Here is a 20,533-nt window from a genome sequence, read left to right as displayed (position 1 = left end):
AATGTCGTCGATCGTTTGGATGGTGTGTCAGCGCGCAGCGATCGGAAATGATTGCTCGATCAATTAAAGGAGAGAATAATTACGCGATAGTATAATTATAGGCGAATGAAAGAAGAAATTGGCCGGAGGCGAAGGAGAGGTATTCTTTCGTGAAACGCATTGCTAGAGGCGTGTACTGTTAGTGCTAGCGATGTTTGCAGATTTTTCAAGTGTTCGTTTGTAGATGTGGTTTTTAGGATTCTTTTTGTTTTTGTTTTTGAGTAGTTGTGTTGTTTTAGATTGTTTCGGTATGCTTAAGTGGGATGTTTCTTGGTGTTGGGGGGCATTTACGATAAATTTGTCTGTTAGCATTCGTGAGTACTTGTCGGAATTTGCAGTATTGGCGTATAGCATAGACCTATAGACATAACATAGCATAGCATAGTATAGTGTAGCGTATTCTCTCATTCACGTACTCCTGATGTAATATTATTATATATTATATTATATTATAGTATAGTATAGTTATTTTTATTATATTATGTCATCTTATGTCATGTCATGTCATATCACAACATATGATATCATTTTATATTATGTTATATTATTTCTTAATATGATACATTATATGATATTATAATATAGCACAGTACATTATAGTATAGTGCAGTACAGTGCAGTAAGGTGCAGTACAGAACAGTACAGTACAGTACAATGTAGCACAGCCAAAGACAGTGTAGTGTAGTATGGTGTAGTATAGTGTAGTGCAGTGCGTGTCACGTCGCATCGCGTAACATAGCATAGCATGATATGCATAGCATAGCATATTAAGGTGCATGTGCCTGCACGCGGACTATATGGCCACACGCGGAGCCTCTACTAGGCTCCCACTGCAGCGTCTCTGATTAGATGAGCAAGCAAATGACTTCCTACGAGTCATAAATGAGCCATCGAGCTCCCCCTCCCCACTCCTGATTACTCACGCACACGCACACGCGCGCGCATGCTGAGAGAGGTCTGCTATAACGACCCGGGGAAATCACTTGAGGTTGCTAGCAGCGCGAGTATAGGCACCCTCCCCCCACGTGCGCGAAAGAGAAGCTTCCTCAGCGTCTGCATCTCGCCGATGACGTCAGCGTTCGCCGCAAGGCGATCGACAGTGGCTTCCGACGTGACGCGTAATTTGTGACGTCATAACGAGAAGCGGAAGCGTTCTGAATAAGAGCGAGTGGGGGGAAGAGGGACAAAGGTAAAGGAGGCGGTTGAGAGTGAAGCAGTAGAGGAGGAAAAAAGGGGAGTAAGAGCAGTCATGGATGGAGGAGGTGGGGGAGGAGGAGGAAGCAGGTGGTGTAGGAAGAGGAGGCGACAAAAAGGCAGTGAAGAAGAGAAAGATATTTAGGCAAGGCAAAGGAGGAGGAGAAGAATGAAAGGAGGTGAATAAGGACGGAGCAGGGGAAAACGGGGGAGTGCCGACCGTCAGAATAACAGACGAATTAGCAGATGGGTGATGGTAGGTTGCGCCACTGGCGCCGAGGAGAAGAGTGTAACATCACGAGCACAGATACGGTGGTGCAATCTTCGATTCACGAAGCTGCAGATACGCCACCCTCAACGATAACTCTCCAATCCCCGTGAAATGTTTTGTCAAGGTGTTAAGGGGAACACGGTGGACAGATGGAGGAATGGCGTGAGAATGAATGAATACGCTCAGCTGCCACCACACAAAACCACAGCGAAACTCACATCATCAGTCTCCAAAAAAATCTCAATATGGAAATAGAGTTTATTACGTTTGTCGTGACAATGTATGTAATGTGTACAATGTAGATATAAACCCGACAGGTGACAATGTATATATAAGCCGGATAGGTGACAATGTATATATTTGTATATATATATATGTATATATATATATATACATATATAAGCTGAAGAGGTACGTGACGTAATTTGACTCTTCTTCGTCTACTGCCTTATTACTATATACGCCATAAGAGTATATCCCACACGCAGCATATCACTTACTCACCGTGCAAAGTATGCACGCACCTAGCAGGTGGCTGAGGTAGCCGAGGAAAAGAATTTAGCAACCTCATCACATTTTCTAACGTTCACATAGCGAGACCCTTAAACCGTAATCAGGGCCGGACGGATATACAATGAGAAGATCTATTCGGACGTTTTGTATGTAACACTCGATAAAAAATATTGCAATCATTGTTTAGAGTTTCGATCTCGCTTCTCTTTTACAAACGTATAACTGTACACACCCTGAAAGAAACCTCATATAATAAAAACTTTATATACCGAGTCGCTATACGTACACACGTACACATGAGTATTAATTAACATACGATTGCTCGCGTAAAAATATAAAATGCTTAAATGTGTAAACAATTACATTCGTCCGAATCAGCAGAGTTGAGTCTAATAGTGCGACAAGGTTCCTTCTTCGTATATACGATAACGATGAAGTGAAACATTACAGTACAGCATAGATACCGTGACATAATGACATTAAAAATTGGCATATTGCTATTAGCTTGATTAAAAGTGTATCATCATCCATGCACCGTCACCAAATGCGTCGATATTTCTATCATTGTCTTGCGTTAGGCTCAAGTTTTTCACGACGTTCACTTAAAATACCAACCACTTACGGAACTAGTCTACGCATTTATGCTGCAACGTGTAGCCCATAGATCTTACAAGCAGTTTACAGTTACGGACGTCAATACAACACTAGTACGGACGATATTACCATCGCCTACCTCTAAATTATTACGAAACAAGTAAATCACAACGAGTACACACTCACCTCGAGTTAACTGAGGATAAGGATGTTGTGTTGCGTGTGTTCACGACCGAATGTTCTCCTTTGAAAACTTACTGATGATTCATGATTCACAATTTCGAACATAACATACAATCGCCCTTTTATATACATGTATATGTCATCCTAAGCATGCTACGCGTTTAAAAAAAGATCATAACAATAAATCAACGCAAAGTCTGAGATGTAAATGTTTGTGAGTTATGAACGTACATCCGTACCTACGACAGTCTGACATGTCTAAACCTTAACTTTCATTCTACACAATGCCGTGCCTATGCATATTTATACATGCATGTATAAAATACATATGCACTATGATATCTAGACACTGCTTTACTATTCATCCATGCATCCTGCTGCACGGAAAATAGGACCGTATAAAATCCTGCCAAAATAACATGTAGTATATATTTATATATGTGCCAACAGATAACGCGTGTAAACATATTCTTAGGTTAGAAATGAGACTAATATGCGCGTATTCGATTAATCTCTATTCGTGAGCTGAGGTCGAGAGACAACAGCAACTAAGACGTCGCCCACGAGCAAATATCTAAACATGCAAGTTAGAAAATGACACCATAGATGTCATTTCTTCCTGCATAGATCTAGAGGTAATCACCTCAATGCTACGTACGGTTGCGAAGGTTGTGCGAGATAGAGAGATACTACATCAGGTTCGACCATGTTCGTTCGCCAACAGATTTCCCGCGTCGATTACGTTTAGGACGATGAATGACGAACACGGCATCTTCTCGCGAAATCTCGCGAATTTTATTAACTAACAGCAAGATGGGCCGGCGGCCGGGCAAGAATCGAAGCGACAGCATTACAATCGATGAGCTTCTAGATTATCATTTACAGATCGAAAGCAGGTAACATTCAGGTGCGTAATGCAGGCTTCGCTCCTATCTATGAGTAAATGCAGACTTAGGCAACAAATTTCGCGACCAGGGCAAGCAGCAGAGTCGTGGACAGCGTAGCCGCCATGCCCATCGCTCCGTTGTAGTTCAGGTCCCAGTTTTCGTAGAGAACTCGGTCGATAATGTAGATGTAGCCGTTGGTCATCGCCATTCCTTGCAGCGTGATGGTAGCCTCGATCTCCCCAAGGCGGACGGACCACACTAGAGAGCGAACGCAACGCCATCCGGTGTTAAAACATGTGTTAAAATTGCGGGTAAATGTAACTAGGGGGTGCCGCACGAGGTACACTCGCCAATTCGGCTGCTGTGTTTATGACGTGACGTCATGACTCGTTGGTAAAGTTAGTAGTTATCGCCAATACGGGAGAACACCACACGGATATAAATAAACAGTACAAACAAATAAATAAAAACATGCCATCATCACTCGACTCAAACGCAGAAGAGTTACGCGAGTTTGAACATATGGCTCAGCAATCTGTGGTTATCAATGATTCGATAATTAATCGATCTCGATTGTCTTACATTTAACTTTGATCAATTTCCATTCGTTAATCAATTAATCGACTGGCGCCAATGAGGAAATCGTCGATTGGTATGCAGCCGAAAAATACGTGTTCCGCGCAAGCCTAACAACCTAACCCACGTAGGATTAAGAAGATTCGCTGGACAAAACCTGTTTAAAGACACTTCCGATTATCTTCAGTCGCCTCTTGCTGGAGACATAGAGATTAATGTGTAGGAGTAAAACAAGATTTACCACAACACATGCTGCAGAAACTCGCGCAACATTACCTCAACGATCGAAGCGAAGAAGACAGATAAAAGCTGCTTACTGTTTCTGTTGTACCCGTCCTGGCGGAGTGTGATAGTTTTTCCGTTGACGGTACCGAGGTGGACATTATTGTAGAGGTCATCCAAGGACAAAACCTGACCTCTGACGAGGTGATTCTTGATGACCTGTCGATGTAGATCCGTATAAACGTGTTGTGTCAGACATGTGTCAACATTAGAGATGTTTCTGCAATTCTAGACGAATATAACATCGTCGCTTCATCCACCAGAAGAAATGGTTTACAAGCGAGAATTTGGTAGAATCGTGTTATTGTCGCTGTATTATTGGTATGGCGACGTGATGTGTGTGTATGCGTGCGTGCGTGCGTGCGTGCGCGCGCGTGTGTATGTGCGTGCGTCCGTGTGTGTGACAGTGAAATATAATATCATGCTAATACAATCCGTGAACGTGCTGGAAAACACTATATCGCATGCTACGTTACGCTATACGATATACGTCGTACTAGGCGCGAATACAAACAATTTTGCTAAACACGAAAACTTCGTTCGTGTTTTCATTCACGCCTCGTTACAACAACGGTACAGGATCCGATTACGAGACATAATACGTCACGCGGCGCGCACGGCGCGATTGGCTACAGCGAGTGACGTCATCAACTCACGTGACCGAGGACGAGGTTGCTGGTGGTGATGATGCTAAAGTCGTTGTAGTTGCGGCTGTAGATGTCCTGCCACGCGTCGTTGCTCATCGCAAACATCGTGAATCGCTCGTACTCGGCTGACAGCATGTTACGCAGATCGTAGCCTGTCTTGTCGATGTATCGCTCCAGATCGCTGATGGTCCGGAACACGAAAAGAGATCGAGTCTTAAAATTTCTCAGAATTCATACACGTGTTCCTTTGCCAAGATGTGGGCGATAGTAAGGACGGGGTTGTAGCCTAAACAGGCTGTTGGGCAGGGGATAAAATTTCATGATACAGATGAGTAATGATGAGGGGATCGCAGATCCTAGTAAATGTGCACGGTGAGGCGAGGTGGTTTATTGTTTTTGTTCTTCACTGTTGCTGTTGTTGTTGTTGTTTTTGTTGTTACATTCTGTTCTCGCAGGCGAGAGGGAGGAGATTGAGAATGAGGGTGAGGATAAGGATACAAATAAAAATGATGAGAATAAGGATGATGCTGATGATGCTGATGATGCGTCTGCTGATGATGATGGCGACGACGACGATAGGGATGATCATAAGGACGGGGATGATGTTGAGGCTGAGGAAGATGGGAGGACGCTGCCTGGGATGATAGAATGGAGGGTATGTGGTTATTATAACCTGTCGTTACCTCAGCATTGGGTCTTCTTCAATCTTCTGCCAGATCGTCTGGTAGGGAAATCCGAGGATAGAATCTACCAGATGTATGACGCCGTTGCTCGTTCCCAGGTTCTGCTGGAGAACCTCGGCCCACACTCCGTTACCGTTCACGTACCACGCTGAGAGTGGAGAGAGACAACGAAACACCGGTCATGCTCGCATCATGATATCCAACACGTTAGTGACATGCCGCTGCAGTCACCAGCGCAGTGGAGGAGAGTATTCTTATCTTATACATCGCATTGACATCTAAGGGCGCTTATTCGATCAGAGAAAGGCAGACAGATAGAAAGAGAAAGAAAGATGGAGAGAGAAAGAGATAGAAAGACAGAGAAAGAGGGAGAGACGAGAGAGAGAGAGAGAGAGCGAGAGAGAGAGATAGTGAGAGAGCGCCACAGACACGAGCGACCCCTGGTGACTGTCCCGAGACTCTCGGCGCGTGTCACCATACACTTACTCTTGGCCGTGCCGTTCTGCATGATCATGAATCGTATTTGTTTGTAATTGCCGCCTTGGCCGCCAATCTGCTGCTGTTGCGGCCGCTGCTGCTGAGGCCTATCCCTGTTCTGATCATTCTGGTCTCTTCCCTGATTATCGCGGTCTTGATCGTAGTTGGGATCGTAGTCGGACGCGTAGCTGGTTTGCTGAATACGCGGGCCTCCGCCGACAGGGAGCGTTGTGTCAAGCGTCGTGCTGTTGTCCTGGTTACGCAGGTAGACGCGCCCAAATGCCATGTGAAGGCGCACCAACTACGAGGAGAGAGATGTAGTTCTATGTTAGTTTGTCTCTCGCGTGCCGATGTAAGCGCACACGTACACACACGCACACATACACGCGCACGCACGCACACGAACACACATGCGCGCACGCAAACACAAGCGCGCACGCGCACACACGAACACACATGCGCGCACGCAAACACAAGCGCGCACGCGCACACACACACACACACACACACACACACACACACACACACACACACACTCTCTCTCTCTCATCTCTCTCTCACACACACACATATTCATACGCACACGCGCACCCCCCCCCCCATACACGCATATGTACACGCACGCACGCACCCCCACCCAACACACACGCACATGCCAACACCTGTTAGTGTAACATGCGTGAAAGCATGCGAGTAATAGTTAGCGCTATGCGTGTGCACGTACATCAGCGACTCGCTGCTCGTCCCGCAGTAGATCGGTGAGCTTCTGAACAGGAATCTTCTCAAAGGCAGCGTTAGATGGCACGAACATCGTCATGTCCTGAGTTCGCAACTGGTCGCGGAATTCCTTCATGTAGTTCTTCACGAGTATCTCCGTCCAGAGTTTGCTGCAAGCGGACACAGCGCGCGCGTGAGCGTCAGTATGTTATGTAACAGGCAGGGGCGTAGCTAGAGTGAAATGGATGTGTACCCACACAGGCGGGGGTTCTGGGGGTCCTCCCGCAGAAAATGTTGAAAATGTTGATAGCAGGAGATGGTATTTTAGGCACTTTTGAGTAAATGTACATGCCTTCATCTGACTACATACGACAATTATTTTTTAGTAGAACTATTCTCTTCATGAGCAAACAAGATGTGATCACTAAGACTCACTATAACTAATCATGTAATTTTCGTTTTATTATCAAGACATGTTGTGAACTAACGCCACATTCTAAACTCTCTCTTTCTCTCTCTCTCCTCTCTGCGTGCGTGCGTGCGTGCGTGCGAGCGTATGCGTGTGCGGGTGCGTGTGGGGCGCGTGGTGTGTGTGTTAAACAAATTTAGTCTGACTGACTGACTCTCTCTCATCTCTCTCTTCTCTTCTCTTACTCGCCATCTCTCTCTCTCTCTCTCTCTCTCTCTCTCTCTCTCTCTCTCTGCCCCCTCTCTCTCTCTCTCTCTCTCTCTCTCTCTCTCTCTCCTCTCTCTCTCTCTCTCTCTCGCTTTCTCTATCTATCTCTCTCACTCTCACTCTCACTCTCACTCTCACTCTCACTCTCACTCTCACTCCTCACTTCTCACTCTCTCACTCTCTCTCTCTCCCTCTTCTCTCTCTCTCTCTCTCTCTCTCGCCTCTCTCTCTCTCCTCTTCTCTCTCTCTCGCTCTCTCTCTCTGCAATAAAAAAAACGTTTGGTGAAATGATGTGTACGCAACTGCATATCTGCGTTATGGTAGCTACGCGCCTGACAGTAGGTGACAGCCACTAACACCACCATTAACACACTCACTAACACAACCAGTAACGCCACCACTAACGCCACCACTAACATGGCCCCTGAAGCCACCACTATCACTTCTCATCCTCCTCACCAGCGCGCACGTAGGCGCCCGCCCACCATCCCGCCCACCCGCTCGCCTGACTTACGTCATGTTGCGGTGCGTCTGGATCGTCTCCTCCGTGTTGCGGTAGATGTAGCCGAGCACATTGTCAACGATGTGCACGACGCCGTTGTCGACGGCGATGTTGGGCACGACGACGCGCGCGTACACGTCGCCCTCCATCATGCCGGCCGTCGACGACGCCAGGCTCGTGGCGACGTAAACTACAGCAGGCAAGACGACGCGATCAGTAACTATGACGACATATACACATATCAGTAACCATGACAATTTTTCACACGCATCGGTAATCGTGACAATTTATACACGCGTTCGCAACCCGCCATGACAACACACGTCAGTAATCACGGCAATATAAACACATCGATAAACATAACAAAACATCTATCGGCAAGACACGACAACACGCGAATAAGTACCCATAACAATACATAAATCAGTAACCGTACTAACACACAAGCACATAGTCTACATAACCATAATGTGACAAGGTCTACAGCAGTGCAGACGATACATATACACCAGTAACCACGACGATACATATTATCAAGAGCATATAAACCTTCTTTATATGCTCTTGATATTATCAAGAGTCCATAATAGAAAATTTATTTCTAGTATGAACTCTTGATATTAAACAGCAGCAAGTCTCGCGCAAGGAGAATGTTGCGGATAGCTTCAGATGCTAACAGGTTCCTTTCTCTAACAGGTGTGAAGCTGAATGGACGGCAGTGTGCCTGCCAGCATGCGGGAAACATTAGCTTCGTCGATGGTTATCACAAAGCCGATTCGTTATGTCAGCGTGCGAGAAAAATTACCGCCAGATTGCGCCACCGTGCTCCATGTTCGTATCTCGAACACTTGTTGCGAGTATCGATCGACAAGACTAGATAGAAACACTGTATCGAAACATCATTAACGAGGTGCTATATTATATATCGCATGAATTATTTAAACGCCTATATCAACGCAGCATCACGGGCTGTAGTTACACCGCCAGCTGGTGATGGTTGGAATTCGCAATGATCCCTCGAATGTTTAACGTGGAATGTAAAAGGAAAACTCTGCCATGTTCTCTAAAACGTTTTTACTCGGTCGTAAGAGGTCAAATTTGGAATGTTTCGTAGAATGTTTCTTCCCCAAATATGCGATAGTACACCGATATTACCCGCATGCAGCCATACAATACACAACGCACAAATACTATACTATGATGCGATATAGGCCTACAAGACAAAAATGTTATACGATTACACGATATACAATACATAAATACTATGTGATCATACTATATACAACACAAATATAATACGGTTATACAATATACACCCGACACATATAATACGATCGTACAACATACAACACACAAATAATATACAATCATACAACATACAACATACAAATATTATACGAGCATACAATATACAACACAGAAATATTATATGATTATATAATATTCAACACACAAATATCATATGATTATACAATATTCAACACACAAATATTATACAAGCATACAATATACAACAGACAAATATTATACCATTATACAATATTCACACTATAAGCTGTAGACAATTACGAGCAGCTGCACACTTACATTCTACAGGAATGTTTTCGGTGATGTTTCCACGCGTGTCGAAGTGTAGCTTCACTCGGTCCGATGTTGAGTAGCCATCGTACGTTTGACTCTTCTCGAAGTTGTTCGAGAAGACAACGTAGCCCCTGATCATGTGAGCTTGCAAGATCTGAAAGATCATTTAAGCTCATTAATCGCAATACATTAAAAATTTTAGTTTTTTAAGAGAGAGAGAGAGAGAGAGAGTGAGAGGGGGAGACAGAGAGAGTGAGAGGGGGAGACAGAGAGAGTGAGAGAGGGAGACAGAGAGACAGAGAGACACAGAGAGAGAGAAAGAGAGAAAGAGAGAGAGAGAGAGTGAGAGGGGGAGACAGAGAGAGAGTGAGAGGGGGAGACAGAGAGACAGAGAGACACAGAGAGAGAGAAAAAGAGAAAGAGAAAGAGAGAGAGAGAGAGAGAGAGTGAGAGAGGGGGGTGGTGGAAGGGGAGGAGGAAACAGAGACAGACAGAGAAACAGATAGACATAATGATAGAAATATAGAGAGAAAGAGAGATAGAAAAAGAGTAGAGGAAAAAGAGCGAGCGAAAGAGAGAGACACACACAGAGAGAGAGAAAGAAAGAAAGAGAGAGAGAGCGAGAGAGCGAGCGAGAGAGAGAGAGAGAGAGAGAAAGAGAAAGAGAGAGAGAGAAAGCAAAGAGAGCAATCTTCTCTTCGCTTCTCGTAGACCGCCGTGGACATTGACGACTACATTGCTTCAATGGGCGCTGTGCTTTTCCGGGTGAGTTCGTCAGCCTTACATATAGACGCCGTGCTACCCACGGCTCCATTATATATATTAGGTGTCAACGGAAGCAAATTTAAGTAAAGGGTATTTCTCAAGGGCACGACAGCGGTGACCAAGGAGGCAATTTGAACGATGGGACCGTCAACAGAAAGTTCCGAGTGCTAACAGTGTATGGCGTATGAACTTGCAGGAAATCGATCTAGATCATTAAGACGAGAGAGCGAGGCGGTACGGCGACTAGGCGGGCGCAAATTGCTGTTTTATTACCTACCGGAAAGGTGTCGTATATGAATGCAACTACGTGGGTATCGGTACCGTCTCTCGTTCCCGTTGTTTAAACAAGGTTTAGCATTAGCATTTTGTTGCAGTCAACCGCGCTGTCTTATATGAACGTAGCTACGCGTACATTAAATGCACGCTCGAGTTGCTGGCGTCTTACAATATCTCCGCTAGTATGATAATATTAGTGTCTGGCTCAACGCAAATTCTATAAATTATGTAGCTATTCGCATGTACGCGTTTTCTTTATATAACTATTGTGTAGTATATATTTATATATATATATATAGAGAGAGAGATATTAAGATTAGATTAATACAAATATTTAGTTATATGTATATATTTATTTCATTATCGGTTTATTCATATTTAGCACGCGCTTACCCTCTCGAACAGGCGACTGTCTTGCACCAGCAGGTTCCTCTGCTCGGACGGGATCTGATTGAATGCCTGGTCGTTCGGTAGGAACATCGTGTACTTCTCCGCAGCTCCCTGCGGCCCGAAGCTAGGCTGGAACGCCGGCTGGAAATCTCTGGGCGGCTGCTGGTTTGGTTGAATTCCAGGTTGGAAGACGCCCTGCTGTTGTTGCGGGGGTCGTCTACCTGTCTGCCCGCCGGGCTGGAAGCCGCCCTGGCTGGGATTAGGGTCGAATCCTCCGGGCTGGATACCTCCCGGTAACAGCCCCTGTTGAGGGCGTCCCTGCTGTGGGTTCCCTTGCTGAACGCCTCCCGCCTGCACGCCGCCGGGCTGGAAGCCCCGACCGGCGTTGCCATAAAGACCGATGGAGCTTTTGCCGGAGACACTCTGGTCGAGTAGGACCTGCATGCTCTGCGGCATGGAGCGAAGCTGGCTGAAACATGGCCATGCAGTAATGGGCGTTAGTTCGGTGGGGATGCACGCACCTAAACATGCACGTACGCGCATGTATACTCACACACATACACACACGCTCATATGCGCACGCACTTGCACGCACGCACGCACAGGCACATGCACACACACACACACACACACACACACACACACACGCTCACATGCGCACGCACTTGCACGCACGCACGCACAGGCACATGCACACACACACACACACACACACACACACACGCGCACGCACGCATGCACGCGCACACACACACACAGTTAGACACGAGAGAACGTGTTCGCATGCTTATTACAGGATAAGATCATCAGGCGTGTGTCACAGTTATAACCACGCGGAGTGAAAGACTCACGTCAGCTGATACTCGGTGTAGAGGTTGCGCGGGTCTCTGACGAGTCCCCAGATGGTTTCTCCAACGCCGGGAGGGCTGAGCACACGGTCGATCTTATGCAGCACACCGTTGAGTGAGGATATCTCAGGCAGCAGCACCCTCGCTTGATTCACGTGTACTATCTATACACACAGACACGGACCGAGATGAAAGTCACCCGCATTACTATACTTTATATATATTAATACGTTTATATGACACACACACACGCACTTAATATATACATATATATATATATCGTACATGTTCTGGCTTACACAAGAGACCGTTTAGCATCTCGATCAGAAGGAATGATGTACTCGCTACACGAATATGTACATATATAACGATCAATTATGCATTATATATAGATATATATATATACAGACATCATACACACACGCACGCACGCACGCACGCACGCACGCACGCACGCACGCACAAACACACGCACATACATACACACGCACGCACATACATACACAGACACACACACACACACACACACACACACACACACACACACACACACATGCACACACATCCGCTTGGCACGAATATGATTACTCGTACTTAATCAGCAAAAGAATCAAATTCCTGTAAACGACTTTGTAATTTTGTTTTGCGTCATCGCTCCGCACAATCGGTACGCGCAGCAGCAGGAGTAGCAACATTAACCCCAGTAGAAGACCGCAGCACCAGCAACGGCAGTGTTAACGCTAGCAACAGCACCGTCATCATCATCAGCAGCAGCGGCAGCAGCAGCATCAAACACCGCACGATCATACTATAGCGCATATTCAATAGGGCTCTCTCTCTCTCTCTCTCTCTCTCTCTCTCTCTCTCTCTCTCTCTCTCTAAACAGCTCTCTCTCTCTCTCACACACACACACACACACACACACACACACACACACATATATATATATATATATATATAGTCGGGTAAATGACGGTTGTAGCCCCGGGGTAATGTCAAGCATCGCGGCGCGCGCGTGTTTTATATACCTGCGAGGCCGTCTGACCGCCAAACTGTGTGAACTGCTGGCCAGGTATGAAGGGCGGATCGACGACCGTCATCCACACCGGAGCCGACTTCGGCGCCAGCGTGGCGAGGCTGAAGTTACGCTCTCGGTTCTGCATGAATCCTACGTGCGTGTACCTGTCGTTGACTGTGGAGGGAAAGTTTGGCGGTGATCGAGTGCGTTTCGGTTGCAATGGTTCGATAGAGGTGTGGTTGGAGTTTTTTTTTGCGAATTCGGTAACATTTACAGTAATTTAAATAGGGTCGGGTCGGAATTCGATGTGTTCGGTGTTTGGTTTCGGTGAATTTTTGTTTGAATTCGATGAGGTACAATATTTCTGGGATCACATATACGGTTGCTATAGGGCTCAATCGGCAGGTTTATGCGTAGGCCCTATATGTAGTTTATATATTATAATAGTCATGTGAGAGTGATTCATAGCTGATTCATGGGTGATTCATAGATGACAGGACAATCTGTAAGTGTCATCAGTCTTAAATCCGTGATATAGACCATAAATTCTGGCAAGCGTTAAATGTCTCAAGGTTGTATGAGTGTGCGTTATTATACTTTCTTACCGATCCTTACTTTTCTCCTCGGAAGCGTTACAGCTGTTACCTGTGCGAATTATATCCAGCTTAATGCCATTAACGGAAACGGCAGATGAGATTTCCAATTTGAATTTTTGTAGTATGAGCATGCTACTCATTATAATGGGTTGCTTTTCGTTGCTACAACACTCAGATATAGTTCAGTTTATTGGTTACGTAAGCATTAGTGTTCCTTATTACAATATAATTGCATTAGTTACGCGGAGTTGGATTACTTAATTTAACGTACAAAACGTACGTTTTGAAACGGCCGGTGTATACTAGATGGACACCAAAGCCGTTTGACCCTCGCAACCCATGACCATTGCAATGACGATGAGTCAGTCTATAAGCTACTGTTTAATAACAGCACGTGCGCGGAATGCGGACAACCCACGAGAAATAAAGACGATCGATGTGCTATTGTGCTTAAAATCAACGCTTATTGACTGACAAAACAATCGTTAAGATGACGTTGTACATTTAGAAACAGAAATCTCTCAGCATGGAGTTGAAAAATCTACGATCAACACGCATACAGTTCTGCCCTATGGTCAACATATAATCGCTGTAATCTATTAGCAAACCTCAATGGTCTCAATCTAGGATTAAACCCTAATGCAGTCAATATTATTATATCTATAATCAAACTTTAATACTCTCTAATTCTATGACGAAACGCTAATAACGTAGATCTATAATTGAACCCTATAGTCGTATAAATATAAATTTTAGTCCTAATACAGTTTAAATATATAATTGAGCGTTTATTAAGTTAAAATCTAATATAAAGCCCCAACAGTCTAAATCTATTATCAACCCCTACTAAAACAGTCTAAAATCGATGATCGGACCCTAATAGTGACGTAACTAATCTCTGTGATGACATGATAGACATGGTCGATGACGTCACGCTTTACGTCGCATTCCACGGGTAATGCTATCCCTCGGGCGTGGAGGGAGGTGACCGCAACGTGGCAGCACTAGTGTTAGGATTAGGGTTAGGGTTAGGGTTAGGGTTAGAGATAGGGTTAGGGTTAGGGTTAGGGTTTTTGTATCATGATATCTGTCCCCACACCATAGATTAATTTTTGTGGATCCCACCACCTATATATAGCGCTCCGATATATATATTTTTAGTGTTGTGGTTATCGTTGGAGGTGTTGGAGTTAGCGTTACCGGATGAGTAATGATTTTGAAGTATACGTCAACTATATCACGTGACCCTCCCTCCACGCCCGGGGGATAGCAACACCCGCATTCCACAAGTTAAAATCAACAATAGGCGTGTTTGAATAATAGGGGGCCCCGGAGGGGGTTGGAGGAAGAATTAGATAAGAACTCACGCAGGTGGTAATTCCACGTTCGCAAACTGTCCAGTCCGCGGCCATCGTTGTTGTTCTCCTTCAGGTATCTCTCGATAGCTTCGTCCGTGGGTGCGAACACCGTGTACGTGTACCCAGTCTCAGAGAGCGCATTCTTCAAGTACTTCTGCGCGAAACCCAAGAACTGGAAGAGGAAATTAAAAAGTAGCGATTAGGAATTAGTTTCGGTCGACGCCAGTTTTTTGGATTCGGTTTTATAATTTGTATACAACCGGTCTTTATCATCGCTTGGTCAAACTTTTAGACTTTCAGATTAGTTTATGGTGAAGCCGTAACGAGTAGAGCGAAGCTACGATTAGATTCATATTGCGCCCGGAGCGCCATTTGTAATGTCCCACGTATGGCATTTATACATCGGCCTTCATCTTTATTTTCGTTGAGGGTTTGAGTTATCTTTACGTGGCCAGCGTGCCTGACATAATCCTTTATGTATATAAAGTCATGTAACTTTACGTTCTTCTGTCGCCAGTGTAAACGGGTTTTTTGTTGTGTTAGTTGTCTCTCTGTTGTGTCTCCCAAAATCACGATTTGCCCAGAATATTAGACTTTAAAACTGCACTTAGCTTAGCAGAAAACTTAACAATTTCACAAAGATTGCGAAATTTCTACATAAACTTCCTTTACGTGCACGAGTTTGCGATGCGACAGCCGCGATCCTTTGCTACGTTTTACGCAGCGGTTACCGCAATCCTCTAGAAATTCGGAAAGTTTTACAAGCTCACATGGAAGGGCATGGATGAAAAGATCTACGTATGACCTCACTGGCATTTAACGCTGCACGTACGGTGCTGGTAACGCTGCCGCTCCTCACGAATACCAATCCTATTTGGATTCGTTTTCGTACATCCTACACGCGAACCGGAATACGTACATAGCCAAGTAAATTCTCGTTGGGGGTGACTAGCACAATAACATGCACGCGGACGCTGAATGACATGACATTGCTGGTGCGCATGTTATCGTGGACACAATGCAGCGCGCTATATGATAGGTCGTTACCACCGTGACGCGACCAGCGATTAAAAACCGGAATGCAATACGCCGGACAACTCCCTCAACTCTCCTCCTCTCCCCGTCGCTATGCCTGTATCTCCTTCGTGCATCTATTTTTCTTTCCGCTGACTTCACCTTATCTCCTCTTTCCACACTCTCTCTCGGTCTATACTCTCTTTTCAACTTGTCACTCGATCTCTCTCCAACGCTTTGTTTGTGTATGTTACCATCTCGCTTTCTCTTGCCATGTATCTCATTCTCTCTCCTTCTCTCGTCTCTCTCCCTATATCTATCTCCCCTCGCAGTCCGTCTGTTCGTCTGTTCCTTTGCCTGTCTACGTGTCTGTATGTATCTCATTCTCTCTCTCTCTCTCTCTCTCTCTCTCTCTCTCTCTCTCTCTCTCTCTCTCTCTCTCTCTCTCTCTCTCTCTCTCTCCATCGACCTGTCTGTCTTTCCTCACGTGTGTGAACAGGACAAAGAGAATACAGACGCAACAGAGCGAGGGACTGGCACGAGGGGAGATAAGATAGTAGGTGGTGGAGGATGGGATGAGACGACGAGAAAGAGGGAGAGAGAAATGAGATAACATGGCAAGGAGAAGCGAGATGCGTAGAGCGATACACAAAACCAAAAGGCGTTGGAGAGAGATCGAGTGTATGCTAAGTTGAAGAAGTAGAATATAGCAGAGGACCGGAGAGAGTGTGAAAGAGGAGATAAAAGAGAGAGTCAGCGGAAAAGAAAAATAGATGTCACGAAGGAGAAGCAGGAAAAAACAAAGATAACAGGAATAGGGAGAACACAAAAAATAAAAAAGGAAAGAAGAAAAGAAGAAGAAAAAAAAGAAACAGAACAAACACTGAAATAAAGGGAGGAAGAAAAAAAAAAAAAAGAAAATAAAAACAACATAGCGATGCGGGAGAGAGAAGAAGTCGAGGGAGTTGTACGGGCGTATTGGGACATCCGGTTTTTTAATCGCCTGTCCGCGTCAAACGGATGTAAACGACCACTATCATATAGCGCGCTGGCCATTGTGGTCCACGATTACATGCGCACAGCAGAGAGTAAAACAAGCAATGGGTCAGAGTGATCATCCAGCCGTCCGCACGGAGCATGATTAAATTGTGCTAGTCAACCCGGCACCCAACGAGAATTTACTTGGCTAATTACTCGTATTCCGGTTGATCGCGTGTAGGATGTACGAAGAAGACCGAAATCTCAAATTAAAGGACTGAGGTATTCGTGAGGAGAACGCGCCAGCGATTACCAGCACCGACGCTGCAGGCGTTAAAAATGCCAAGTGAGGTCATACATAAGATCTTTTCATCACATGCCCTTGACCCATGTGACTTGTAAATACTTTGGCCGAATTATAGTCTAGAGACTTGCGATAACCGCTGCGATAAAACGTAGGCAAAGGAAATACGCGGGAGCCTGCTGCTCAAGGTATCGCATCGCGCAAAACTCGTGCACGTAAAGGGAAGTGTTATGTAGGAAAGTTTCGCAATGCTTTGTGTAAAATTGTAAGTTTTACTGCGCTAAGAACCTAAGTGTCCAAAGTTGTAAAGTCTCTAATATTCTGGGGCAGATCGCTGATTTTGGGAAGAGCGACAAAACAGAGGAGACAACTAACAGACACAAGAGCGAGGCCGTTACACCTGGCGACAGAAGAGACGTAAAGTTACATGACTTTATATATAGCCATAGAGAGGATATTTGAGTGTCACAGGTGGAAAGTCAACGCTGGACCACGTAAAGATAGACTCAATTGACCTCAAGCGTGGAAAATAAAAAGATAGAAGGCGCGTATGTATATAACACTACGCAAAATAAACGTGGGGAGAAGAAGATACACGAAATGGCGCTTCCGCGAGCGCTAATATGAAGTGAGCGTTCCTCTACTCGTTACGGACACCATAACACTAATCTGAAAGTCTAAAAAGTTTGATCCGCAAGCGATGGATAAAGACCCGTGTTTGCTGAATACAACAAATTCTATGTAGTAGGAATAACCGAAATTTAACAGCCACAAAAACTGGGCAGCTCGACCAGAGAAACTAATTCCTAATCGCTACTTGAGCTGAGGTTTTGTAATTTCCTGCGTAATTGTACCAAGAATCTATGTTGTGTGGGGTTGCTCGCGCCAGAAAAAGTACTTACTGAGAGCAAAATGCGGAGACGAGGAATCGTCTCATGAAGATCTAGGAGGGTACCAACCTAGTGTGGCGGATGAACACGCTGCGGAGGCAGGCGGCAATAGTGAATGGGGGAGGAGGAACAGGAAAGACTAGCGTGGATGGTTAACAGAACGGGAGATGGAATGAGGGCGCTCGCGAGACTCGTCGGTGGAGTGCGTGGGGCTGAAGAGCCAGTGATAGAAGTAGGCTCACGAAGAGAGGATAATCAGGATCGCCTTGGGAGCGAACAGAATAAAGGGATAGGCGAGCTGCCAGCGGGACAGACGCGAGGAAGAGAAGGCTGTGTGGATACAGAGACAGGGAAGAGGGACTGGTGGTACAGGGCAAACAAGATGGGTTGTGTGGTATGTGGTACAGCGGATGGAAGGCTGAAGCATGTGGTAAGGAACGTAACAACGGTGTTTCGCACAACACGGATACTAGCTAGGGTCGAGGATCGGCAATAGACGGGAAGGCACTAAAGATGAACAGAAAATGGAGCGAGTGTGGTAACACGAAGCGCAGCACCCGCGAGACGCCGGCCGATGAGCTCATGGTGTGAAATAACAGCCTCCGACAACAATCGGACCGAAACATGGATGGGGTGTGGACAGGAAACGATACTGGGACGGCGGAAAGGTCTGTTAGGGGGAGGGAGGTAGGAGTAAACCAAGAGAGAGATCGTGGGGTGCGAACACACGTGGTAACGTGGTACCGCAGGTCATCAGAAAGGAGAGCCTGCGATGTGGCGGCTCGCTTCTATTTATAAGTAGCATTTCTGCGAGTAAATAACGGCCGCGGCAGAACTGGAAGAGGAAATTAAAAAGCTACAAAACGGATTAGAGCACCACGGTAAATTAGTATCGGATCAGATCTAAAAGAGCACCCAGAGTTTGAGTCAGCGGGCGCCAGGTCGACGGTAATACGAAGTTTTTTTGGGAGATTATTCGTTTATATAATTTGTGATACAGACCGGTCCTGATGTGGATACTCTTGAACCTTGATTGTGACCTTACACTTTAGGTTATCAATCGCTTGGATCAAACTTTTAGACCTTTCAGATTAGTTTTATGGTGAGAATCCGTACGAAGTAGAGCGAAAGCTACGATTAGATTTCATATAAAACCAGGAGCGTCCATTTGTAATGTCCCACGTATGGCATTTATACACGGCCTTCATCTTAATTTTCGTTGAGGTTTGAGTTATCTCTTTTACGTGGCCAGCGAACACGTGCCTGACATAAATCCTTTATGTATATCTAAATCATGTAACTTTACGTTCTTACTGTCGCCAGTGTAAACGGCTGTTGTGTTGTGTGTTAGTTGTCTCTCGTGTTGTGTCTCCCAAAATACGATTTGCCCAGAATATTAGACTATTAAAACTGCACTTAGCTTAGCAGAAAACTTAACCAATTCAGCAAAGATTGCGAAATTTCTACATAAAACTCTACGTGCACGAGTTTGCGCAATGCGAACCAGCCGCGATCGCTTTGCTACGTTTACCAATACAGGGTTACCGACAATCCTCTAGAAATTCGGAAGTTACAAGCTCACCATGAAGGGATGGATGTAAAAGATCTACGTAGACCTCACTGGCATTTAACCTAGCATCGTACGGGCTGGTCACGCTGCCGCAGCTCCTCACGATACCAAATACTATTACTGGATTCGTTTTCGATAAAAAAAAAAAACACCGAACCGGAATAACGTACATAGCGACAAGTAAATTCTCGTGGGGTGACAGCAACAATAACAATGCTACGCGGAACGCTGAATGGACTATGAGCATATGCTGGAGGGGGAGAGGGGGGGGGGGGGGGGGGGCGGGGAGGGGGGGGGGGGGGCTCTATGTTATCGTGGACACATGCACGCGCTATAATAATAGTTCGTGTACCGACTCAAGAGTGGACAGCGACCAGCACGATTAAAAACCGGATGTCAAATACACGCCCGGACAACTCCCATCAATCTCCTCCTCTCCCCGTCGCTATGGGCCTGATCTCTTCGTCATCTAATTTCTTTCGCGCTGACTTAGCATTATCTCCTCTTTCCACACCTCTACTCTCGGGGGGGTCCCCTATACTCTCTTTTCAACTTGTCACTCGATCGTCCTGCTCACAACGCTTTGAGTATTGTGGCGTAAGTTGTGCCGTGATACACCGGATCTCGCTTCTCTGCCATGTAATCGTCATTCTCACGTGCTCCTAAAATCTCCTCAATATCATATCTCCCCTCAGCAGTCCGTC

The 20,533-nt window shown here is 45.5% G+C and overlaps 1 protein-coding gene across 1 annotated transcript in view; it reads right to left on the bottom strand.

The window, feature by feature from the left end:
• Window positions 1-1,726: 1,726 nt before the first annotated feature.
• The window catches only part of LOC106821145 (fasciclin-1-like), a 24,589-nt gene continuing 5,782 nt past the window's right edge, over window positions 1,727-20,533 (bottom strand). The window contains exons 2-13 of the mRNA XM_014825833.1: window positions 15,083-15,245; window positions 13,130-13,293; window positions 12,105-12,265; window positions 11,257-11,722; window positions 9,829-9,976; window positions 8,254-8,431; window positions 7,071-7,233; window positions 6,356-6,647; window positions 5,870-6,017; window positions 5,196-5,367; window positions 4,575-4,698; window positions 1,727-3,939 (exon numbers count right to left, since the gene is read on the bottom strand). Of these exons, the coding sequence (XP_014681319.1) occupies window positions 3,746-3,939; window positions 4,575-4,698; window positions 5,196-5,367; window positions 5,870-6,017; window positions 6,356-6,647; window positions 7,071-7,233; window positions 8,254-8,431; window positions 9,829-9,976; window positions 11,257-11,722; window positions 12,105-12,265; window positions 13,130-13,293; window positions 15,083-15,245 (2,373 nt within the window). The 3' untranslated portion in view covers window positions 1,727-3,745. The remainder of the gene's footprint in view (window positions 3,940-4,574; window positions 4,699-5,195; window positions 5,368-5,869; window positions 6,018-6,355; window positions 6,648-7,070; window positions 7,234-8,253; window positions 8,432-9,828; window positions 9,977-11,256; window positions 11,723-12,104; window positions 12,266-13,129; window positions 13,294-15,082; window positions 15,246-20,533) is intronic.

Source organism: Priapulus caudatus, unplaced genomic scaffold (genome assembly GCF_000485595.1).
Source record: "Priapulus caudatus unplaced genomic scaffold, Priapulus_caudatus-5.0.1 Scaffold60, whole genome shotgun sequence".
NCBI lineage: Eukaryota > Metazoa > Priapulida > Priapulimorpha > Priapulimorphida > Priapulidae > Priapulus > Priapulus caudatus.
Note: the sequence above shows the minus strand (reverse complement) of the source record. Positions and strands in the feature narration are given on the sequence as shown.